This window comes from Suricata suricatta, chromosome 3 (assembly GCF_006229205.1).
Source record: "Suricata suricatta isolate VVHF042 chromosome 3, meerkat_22Aug2017_6uvM2_HiC, whole genome shotgun sequence".
Lineage (NCBI taxonomy): Eukaryota > Metazoa > Chordata > Mammalia > Carnivora > Herpestidae > Suricata > Suricata suricatta.
The window spans coordinates 2,993,881-3,003,517 of record NC_043702.1 but is presented as its reverse complement, the minus strand read 5'-3'; the positions used below and the strand labels follow the sequence as shown (position 1 = coordinate 3,003,517).

General features: G+C 62.6%; 1 protein-coding gene across 2 annotated transcripts in view; it reads left to right on the top strand.

Annotated features, from left to right (window-relative positions):
* The window catches only part of MLPH (melanophilin), a 41,810-nt gene extending 33,389 nt beyond the window's left edge, over nt 1-8,421 (top strand). For both annotated transcript variants that reach the window (XM_029933548.1, XM_029933547.1), the window contains 7 exons: nt 1,696-1,881; nt 2,122-2,277; nt 2,929-3,021; nt 3,561-3,635; nt 5,024-5,081; nt 7,078-7,178; nt 8,094-8,421. In XM_029933548.1, the coding sequence (XP_029789408.1) occupies nt 1,696-1,881; nt 2,122-2,277; nt 2,929-3,021; nt 3,561-3,635; nt 5,024-5,081; nt 7,078-7,178; nt 8,094-8,120 (696 nt within the window). In that variant the 3' untranslated portion in view covers nt 8,121-8,421. The remainder of the gene's footprint in view (nt 1-1,695; nt 1,882-2,121; nt 2,278-2,928; nt 3,022-3,560; nt 3,636-5,023; nt 5,082-7,077; nt 7,179-8,093) is intronic.
* The last annotated feature ends 1,216 nt before the right edge of the window (nt 8,422-9,637 follow it).

Below are 9,637 nucleotides of genomic sequence, written 5' to 3'. Positions count from 1 at the left end.
CCCCTCAGCCGGGTGCCAGCCCCCAGCCCCCAACCCGGCCTTGAGGCCACCGATGCTGTGCACAGGCCGCAGACACCGACTCGGCCTCCCCGCAGTACACGGCCTCTGTCTGTATTGTGTTCATAAATTGCGAATTTGGCTTTGTCGCTCACAAGTTGAAAGCACCAGGCGTTCATGCCGAGTCTTATGTCCGTGTGCATCCAAGTCACATGGTGGCACCAACGGCTGGAGCTCACAGCCGGGCGGGGGCCACCAGCAACTGCCACTCTGGGCAGAAAGACAAGGTCACTCACGAGAGCCTGGGAAGTGGGTGTCCCCCGGGGGCGGTGTTATATTTGCCGTGTCCACACTACCCTGGATGCTTCCTTCCTCCTCCTCCTGCCTCCGGGAGCCCGGATGCCGCCGGGGCCCTGCTCAGAGCAGCACTGAGCCCTGCCACCCCAGCAGCCGCCGGCCGGCCTCTCATGGCTCCCTGCTGCGCCCCACCCCCCTCCTCCAGTCCCAGGTGAGAAGTTTCCAGTCCCTCCTCTTGGGATGCTTTCCCTTCTTTTCCACTCGGGGGTGAGGGGGTGACATGAGACAGTGATGGCATCAGGGTCACACTCTCCTTGGGGGGTGCGGTGGCAGCCACGTGTCCCCCTCACACTGCTCTGGGGAGACAGAAGCCCTCCGTGAACACTACGGTCACCTCCACCAGCATCGATCGCCGCCTCCGGGCACCCAGTGCAGCCAGAGGGGGGCTCGATTACCGCCGCCACTCAGACTGAGGGCGAGCTGTCACCGAGACCTCGCGCTGACCTTCCTCGGCGTTCCGCTCTCTTCCGGGCGGGTGCGCCTGCTCAGGGCCCTCGGCGTGGGGAGACCAGACTAATTACCTGCCCGGCACCGCAGACGCCCCTCCCCCTCCCCAAGGGCTTTCAGTGTCCCTTTAAAACCAGGTGAGCCACGAGGAGATAATGGCCGGAAGGACGTGCAGGCCGGGCTCGGAGCAGGATGCGCAGATCGATTTTCTGAGTCCTGGTCTGGGAGCTAAGAGACTCCGGTGACTCAAGAGGCTGGTGACTCAGAGGACGAGGAACTTGTGTTTTTAGTTGTTTCGGGTAGTTAGTGGTCCCCCGGCCCACAGTGACCCCCGCTCTGGCCAGCTAACGGCTTTCACTTCACTGGTGTGATTCATTTGCGCCTTCCTGTGCGGATCGGGAGCGGCGGGGACACGTCAGACGCCCTTCAGATGCAGCTCCCGTGTCTGGATGAATTTGTCACCTCCCCTGCTGTACTCACCCCCTTATCCTCTCTGCTGGCACCGCTTTTTCTTGGTGTTCCAGAACTTTCCGTGTCAGGATGGGCTCCGTGCTTACCCTTCCCAGCCCACATCAAGGATGGTGGCCTTGGCTGGCCTTCCGCTGCTCGGGAATTTGGCGTTTTTGCCTCGATGGATGCCTGGTGGGACAGGACTATGTCCTCCAGCCCGCCCCCTCAGCTTGGGGACCCGATTTGGGGTCAGAGGGAAGAAGCGTCCAGGAGTGCCCCCCACCCTACCCCACACAGCCTGCTTTCTGAGGGCCGGGACTGGCCCCCAGCACGGGCACTCCAGAGCTTTCCTGGAGCGTGGACGGAGGCCTGCCCCAGAGCCCTGCCTCTGAGCGCGGGGCCCACATGGGACCCGCTGCACACAGATCTGCTTGTGCGTTTCAGCGCCTCACCGGCCACCAGCCCACAGACGCCGACAGAGAAGAGGAGACCCTAAAGAGGAAGCTGGAGGAGCTGACCAGCCACATCAGTGACCAGGGGGCCTCGTCCGAGGAGGAGGGGAGCAAGGCCGAAGAGGCAGGACTGGGCAGGAGAGCCTCCATCGAGGACCTCCCCAGGGCAGCCCGGGAGGTGAGGCCCCCCCCCCAGTGCGCAGCAAGACCTGGGCAGAGGTAGGGCCAGGAGCCGAGGGTTTGTAACCAAGCCACTGGCCCGTCCCAGACAGAGAGCCACCCCCCACCCCAGCCCCCGGCTGGCCAGCCGGCCGACCAGCTCTGAGTTCAGAGGAAGAGTGTCGTGAGGCTGGGCCCATCCTGGGGAGAGCCCTGGGTCTCCCCCGCCGGTGCTCATGCTCCGTGCTCCCTCTCCTAGGCGCTCGAGGCTGCGGGCCAAACGTCCAGACAGGAGACAAGCCCCCGGGGCCCTCAGGAGCACGTGCAGCCCGGCGGAACCACGGACAAGAAGCTGCTGGAGCTGGAAGACAGGGTGGCCGTGACGGCCTTCGAGGTCCAGCAAGTGGAGAGCGAGGTAGCCCCCAGCCTCAGGGCCAGGCGGCTCCCCAGGAGGGACCGTGGGGGGCCCCGAAGGCCTGGGAGCAGCGGGCAGGCCTCCCAGAGCGCCGGAACAGGAGGTGGGGGTGGTTCTGTGGGAACTGCCCACCGCACTACCCCAGCTGTCACCCCACTGGCCTTGGAGAGAGGCAGCAGGCTTTCCGGCCCTGTAGGAAGATGCTGGCACCTGTCCCAGGAGGAGGGGCCCCTCTGGAAGCTGGCTCAGGACAGCCGGGGGGGCTCAGGACAGCCCGGAGGGGGGAAGGTGATTGGAAATGACAGACTCCACCTGACGCCCGCCAAGCCTCTGCGGGCGCCAAGCCTCTGCGGGTAAAGTGTAGCCGCATCCCGTAGAGCCGCGGTGACACTGTCCCCAGTCCTTCCAGCCCAGGGGAGCCAGGCTCCCTGATGTGACGGAGAAGGTCTGGAGCCCCCTCCTCCCGCCTGGGGTGGCCTGCACGGAACACCAGCCGCCTCCGCGACGGCCCTGCAGGGACCCCAGAAAGTGCATCTGTTGGGACCCCCACCTTGAGGGGAGACAACAAAATCAGCGGCCGCTCTCCCCGGGCCGCGTCCCTGGCTCGGCACATGGGAACAGCGTCCGCACGCCTGTCCTTTGTCCCCCCAGGTCTCCAGCATCAAGTCCAAGATTGCCGCCTTGCAGGCTGCTGGGCTCACAGTGAGCCCCTCGGGAAAGCCCCGGCGGAGGTCCACCCTGCCGGTGAGTGCGGACGGCCCAGCACCCGCGGGTCTGGGCCCAGCTCGGTGTGACTGGAACAGGTGGCTGGGGACAACAGGGCAGGTCTGGGGCCAACATCACCCTCCCCAGACTCGAGCTGGGGTCTCCAGGCCGGTCACGCGGTGGGGAATCCTGGCAGGCAAGCAGAGGATGGTCCTGGGAGGGCCCCAGGGCCCAGTGCAGGTAAAATACAGGACGCCCGGTGCACTTGAACTTGAGATAAAGGACACATCGTTCTCTAGTGTAATTATATCCCGTGTAATAGTTAGACCGTTCTTATAAACAGACATTATTCATATTTATCTGAAATTCAGAGCTAACTGGGTACTCTGTGTTTTACTTTCTCGGGGTGCAGGGGTGAGGTCCATGGGGGTGGGGGGCTGATCGGCCGCCCCCAAGCTCATGGCCGAGTGTTCACAGAGAGTGCCATCCTCTCCTGTCCCTCCGGCCTCCAGCCCTCCTGGGACAGGGGTCAAGTACGCTTCTTGTAATCAGGTACCTGCTTCTTCCTGGTCCTCCAGATTTTTCTTCCTCGACTTGGGAGATCTCACCAGAGTCCTAAGGATCCGAATGCAGAGCCTTCGGATGAAGTCAAGGTATGTGTCGTTCCAAGAGTAAGAGGTTGGCGCAGCCTTTTCCAGAAGGGTCCAGGGAGTGGTGGGGCTGAGACGCACGGACGTGGCATGCTCGGCCAGCCGCACCCCCCGCCCTCCGCCGGGTGGCGGCCTCACAGGTGCACGCTGCAACAGGGCTAGTGTCCACGTGCTTGTTGGGGAAATCCAGGGAGCACCAGCTGGCGAGCAGGAAGGTGGAGGGGGGAGAGAGGCAAGGAAGCACCCCCCGGAGACCCAGGGCATCTCGGCTCAGACGAGCACACAGCGTCTCCCGTGTGGGCCCGTGGGTCAGACATCCATTCTGGGCTCTTCCCCAGGCCAGCGGGTTCCAGAAGCCTGTGTGTTTGCAGTGGCCCAGGGACCAGGACCGTGGGGGGACAGTGGCGCCATCAACAGCTGCAGCGTGCAGGGGAGAGGGGCGGCCTGGGAGGGAGCCAGACCTCCTGGGTGCAGGGCTGCGGTTGGAGGTGCCATCCCTGGGCTGCTCCCAGCCCTGCCGGCTGCCCACCAGGAGCCGTAGGGAACACCCGGTCACTTCTGCGCATCGTGACAGTGACACCGGGTAGCTCTTCATGGTTGGGAGCAGGGTTTTCCCCTCCTTGCATGGGAGACTTACAGACCTGGTGAGAAGGCTCGGTGTCCACTCGGGCAGGTGACATCCTTGAGATCACGCAGACCGTGAGTGACGGAAGGTCTCAGCCCAGGCGCCCTGGCCCCAAGCCCCCTCCCTCTTGTTGGGCCCATGGTGCTCCCGACCTGCCCAGGCAAACCCAGCCCCGAAGGCCCCTGGGGCGGGTCTCCAGGGACAGCCCATGGGAGGAGCCGGGCAGAGCTTGGGGGCGCCGGATTCCAGGAAGATTTGCAGGGGAGCCAGGCCAACTGCTAGCACCCGAAGGGGCAAAACGGGGAGCAGACAGTCCCCCGGCAGGAGGCAAAGGAGAGTGAGCCGGAAGGGAAGGTGCGGGGCCCCCCAGCCCTGGGAGCTGGGGACGCGGGAGGAACCCTTCATCTCCTGTGACCCCAACAAGGGTCTCTTGGCCCAGTTTCCAGACGAGTCCAGAGAGAGGACACGCAGGTTGCCCACATCTTGGGGGTGAGGTGGAGGTGCCTGGATCTGAACCCGGTCTGCGGGACTGAGGCCTGTGCCCTCCCTGCCATTCCCAGGTGTCGGCATCTCTGGTGTTTGGTGCTTCGGGTGCTGACGCCGAGTATTTTCATGTGACGAAAGCTGAGCTACGGCCTGAGAGCAGGAGGCGGCTGACCTGATTAACTAGAATCTGGAAGAATGAGAATCAGTCCAGATTTGACTCCCGATGTGGCTGAGAATTATACCAATTTGGCGAAGCCCAGAGACATCTCCTTTCTTCCAGGTGATGACTGCATCCTCTCTTCTGAGAAAGACGTTCAGCAATTCCCCAAAAAGTCAAGGTAAGGGTCAGTGGCTTCCCCCGTCCCCATGGGCCCGGGAGATGAACTCAGGGCCCTGAAAGCGGCCAGTGGGGGCTCCGCTTTCTGTGTAATCAGGGGACACATCCCACGCCGTTGCACCCGGGACGCTCCCCGGGCCGCACGGGCTCCCGTCCGAGACCACTGCAGTGGTGGGCGCTCTGGGTGACTGGAATTCGCCGGCGGAGCATGCAGATGTGGGTGGGGGGTGGGGGGTGCACCGGGAATCGACCTGATGCTGTGCACACAGCTCCTCACCTCCTTGTGCAAAACACAGAACGTAACTTAGCTGCCCTCGATGTCTCCGTGGGGACAGGGACGTGACTCTGTTCCAGATGGGACAGAGTAGAAGGCCTGGCTCTGCCCCATCCATGGCGCGTGGCCGGGCTCTCAGGAGGCACGTACTCATCCAGCGCTCCCCTCGGAGCCGACCATGGCTCGCCAGAGAGAAGCGGCCCCCTTCCGGGGTCAGGGTCCTGTCCCCCCACTACCGTTGGAGTCCCTGCGCCACCGTGGCGTGTCCTGTTGTCCCTGCATCTGAGCTCTGTCCTCACCACTGCATCACTGCTGCCCCATCAGAGCCGCAGGCCCAGCCCACCGTTCTTTGTGTTCCTGCTTTGCTCCCCAACAGTCATTGGCTCCCACCTGCTTGCAGAATGAGTGGGATTTCTTAGCACAGCCTTCCCGACCCTCACCATGTGTCCCACACGGGACCCCGGGAGCGGTCCCCTCCACCCTGGACAGCATACAGCTCACGGCACACATGGGGTGCAGAGCGTGCCGTGTAGACGCCCCCCCTCCGTGCCTCTGCCTGGGCTGGGCCTTCTGCCTGGGGCGCTCCTCTCTTCCTTCCAATGCCTTTCCAGGCCGTTCTCCCCGACCTCCTCGGGCACAACTTTGCACATCCCTGTTTGCACCCAGCTCTCCCTGTGCCAGCTCCCTCTTCCCACCCCAGGCCCGGGCAGGTCAGCCCAGAGAACGGTGGGTCCCAAGGCCCTTTGAGGCGAATCCCTGATGCAGAGCCACCAGCCGCGTTCTGGGCTTTGCCGGAGAGGCCCCCTGCCAGGGGCCCAGAGGAGGTTCCTGGGTGCACAGGCGCTAGGGGGGCTCCCAGCAGCGCTCACGGCTACAACCCAAACGGAGGCCCAGGTCTACAGCGGGAGGACGAGGAGGACCCCCTTGTCGCGGTCAGAGGCCTCGCCGCCGGGTCCCCTGGAGCCAATGGGCATTTCGGGGTCTAAACAGCACAGTCGAGGCTGCTGGCCTGCGTGCGCCTCTCCTGCCACCACGGCGGGGGGCTTCTCGCCAGCAGGTGCCCCTCGCCCCACGCAGGCAGCAGGCCCTCCCGCCGCAGGGACAGGTGGGGAGGGCCACGTGTGTCCTCACTGCCCCAGATTAGCAGTTCCCTGGGCGGGGTTTGGTCCCGGAGCAGGGCCGTGTGGCAAAGCCAGGCGGCACCTACTGGGCCCCACATGGAACCATGAACGGTGCGCCAGCCCCCTGCCAACGCACAGCCCACGGCCCATAACCCTTCGCAGCATCTGCCAGTGTCCGGGTGTAAATGCTGATCCCAAGCTGCTGCCTCAACGCCAGAGCTCGGGGTTGGGGAGCGGGGACGCGCCCACAGGCCCCCAGGAACAGGGGCAGTGGGTCAGGCGGGGCCGCGGCTCACCTGCCGGAGGGCAAGGGCCCCGCCTGCCCACCCCCGGATTTGCTCACTGTGGCCACGCACACAAACAGCTCACTGAGATGTGACGCCAAGTGCCTCGTTCTGAGGGGCAGAGTCCCAAGACCCCAGGCCGGTGTCACATCACAGAATTAAAGGGGAGGCGATGGCATTTCCTGTCCTGCCCACGGCAGCCTTTCTGGAGCCACAGTGAGGTGGGATTTTAACGCCTGCTCGGGGGCCAGGGAGACAGAGGGACTGGACCATCTACTCGCACAATTGCTAACATGCATCTTTCTGTTTTCCCTGAAGACAAAGACGGTGACTCCTTTGATCGGCTGTCCGCGTACCGTGGGTCCCTGACACAGAGGAGCCCCAGCAGCAGGAAGGGGCTGGGCCCCCACAGCTATGCAGTAAGCTTTCCCCTTGCTTCCTGAGGCCTGTCAGATTCACAGGGGATCATCCCCAGGTTCCGTGGGAGAGAGGTCAAGGCGACCCCAACAGTGTCGAAAACATGGTGCTGTGACAGCTCAGAGTTGCTGGTCCCCTGGGACCTCAAGGTCATGCCCACACCCTGGAGAGAGACATGATGACTGGGTGCCAGTGGCCACAGTCAAGCCCAGACCCCCCGACCCCAGTGGCCCTCCGCCCCCGCCTCCCACTGGTGATTTATTCTCTCCACCAACTCTGGTTTTTAAAAGGATTTCCAAGCCTCTCACAACAGCGATGCCCAAATACAGGGATGAGGCCGTTCCTAACTGTGTGCAAGCCTCGTGCTGGCAGAGCACACTCGGGTGTCTGTGCATGTGTGCCTACTCAACATCTGTGTGTGCACACTCCTGTGTGCATGTGTGCCTGCCTGTGTCTCTGTGTGTGTGCACACTCAACATCTGTGTGTTCACACTCATGTGCATGTGTGCTGCCTGTGCATGCTTGTTTGTGCGTGTGTGCACATTCAGGTGTCTGTGTGTGCACCTCGTGTCTGCACGTGTGCACATTTATGTGTCCGTGTGTGGTCTCTCGTATGTCTGTGTGCACCTCATGTATCTGTGGGCATGCTCATCTGTGCATGTGTGTGTGCACACTCGTGTGTGTGCACACTTGTGTGTCTGGGCATGCTTGTGTGTCTGTGCATGTGGGTGCCTTGTGTTTGTGTGCATATGTGTGCACACTTGTACATCTGTGCAAGTTAGGATGCTCATGTGTCTGTGCACGTGTGTGCAGTCGTGTGCCTGCGTGTGTGTGCATGTGTGTGCACACCCGTGTGCACATGTCTGTGTGCATGCCCATAGTGCACAGCCATGTGCACACGTCTTTGTGCTTCACAGAAACCCGTGATGACCCACCAGCCGTGAGGGGGCCATCGGAGGAGGCCCGAGAGCCCGGGCCCCAGCTGCCCCCTCCCCCACCGTCTCGTCCCTCCGTCGCCTGCACATCCTGCTGCCCACATTCCAGTGGAGAAACCAGCAAAACACCGTCTGCAGTGGAACCCCACCTGCGAGGACACCGCCGTGTTGGACCTTCAGCCGTTCGCCCACCTTCCCTGACGCCCTCCGACCCCACCCCCGCCGGCCTGCTCTGATCCCCGAGAAACATCTAAGCAGACCTTCTTCCCTTTAGGACCGTGTTAAACTTTGTAAAGGACACAAAGAGGAACGTTCTCGGTGTGATCTTTTAGCCCTTTCCCCGCTGGCTGGGACAGAAAAGGGCTGGCTCCGTGTGTGTGCACCACGCAGTGCCGGAGCACGGGCAGGCGTGTGTGTGTGTGTGTGTGTGTGTGTGTGTGTGTGTGTGCATGTGCGTGTGCGCGCTGTCAGACCAGGGAAGTGACAAGAGACCGAACTCACGGCCACCTAACAGAGAAGGACCCATCCCCCCAACCCCTCACACCTATTCCACGAGTTCATCTGTGGCTCATAGACCAGGAGAAATTCCCCTGGGGTCAAGGGCAGAGCAAGCTCATGGCAGCAGGGGAGCATCTGATCAGTGTGCAAGTGCAGGTGCAGAGCTGTGGGAGCTCGGGCGCTGAGCTCAGGACAGACAGACGGTGGGCTCCAGCCGGCGCGGCCACTCCTGCGGCGGCCTCCAGTGGCGCAGAGGAGCAGGACCACTGTGACACCTGCAGGCCACCTGCGTCAGTCTTGTAGGTGAGCTCCAAGTCCTCCTCCACCAGGAGAGCCTGGGATTCAGGGTTACTTCTGGGTGTCTGTGTGGCTTACCCAGTTTTAAGGGGAGCCCATGGGGACGCTCGGGGCTGCCTTGGAACACAGTGACAGTAACTGCACCCTCCCCCCCAAACTGAGCATCATTACGCGGTTCCCAGGGACTCTTTAATCCTTGGATTAAGTTTAAGCCCATATTTTAAAGTTTATTTATTTTGTGAGAGAGCATGAGTTGGGGAGAGGTAGAGAGAGAGAGAGAGAGAGAGAGAGAGAGAGAGAATCCCAAGCAGGCTCCATGCTGTCATACCGAAGTCCAACGTGGTGCTTGATCCCACCAACTGTGAGATCATGACCTGAGCTGAAATCCAGAGTCGGACGCTTAACCGACTGAGCCACCCAGGCGCCCCACCTTCCAGCCCATTTTGCAGAAGAAGACACTGAGCCCTGCGTGTGAGGCAGCCGAAGTGTGATACTTGCAAAGGGACTGTGGGTCAGCTTCACGTTTTCTCTCTTAAACTGCTTGGGGCCGAAAAGGAACGAGAGGCAGGTGGAGAGGTGGTGCTGGGAGCCGAGGGGAGCGAGGGACCTGTCTCCCGACCCGACAGGGGTCGGAGCCCCACCCCCACCCGCCGCTGTGCAGACCCAGGACCGCCAGCTCTGTGCTCCCACTGAGCCCCTGCGGCAGCCACCGCAGAGCCACCATCCCCGAG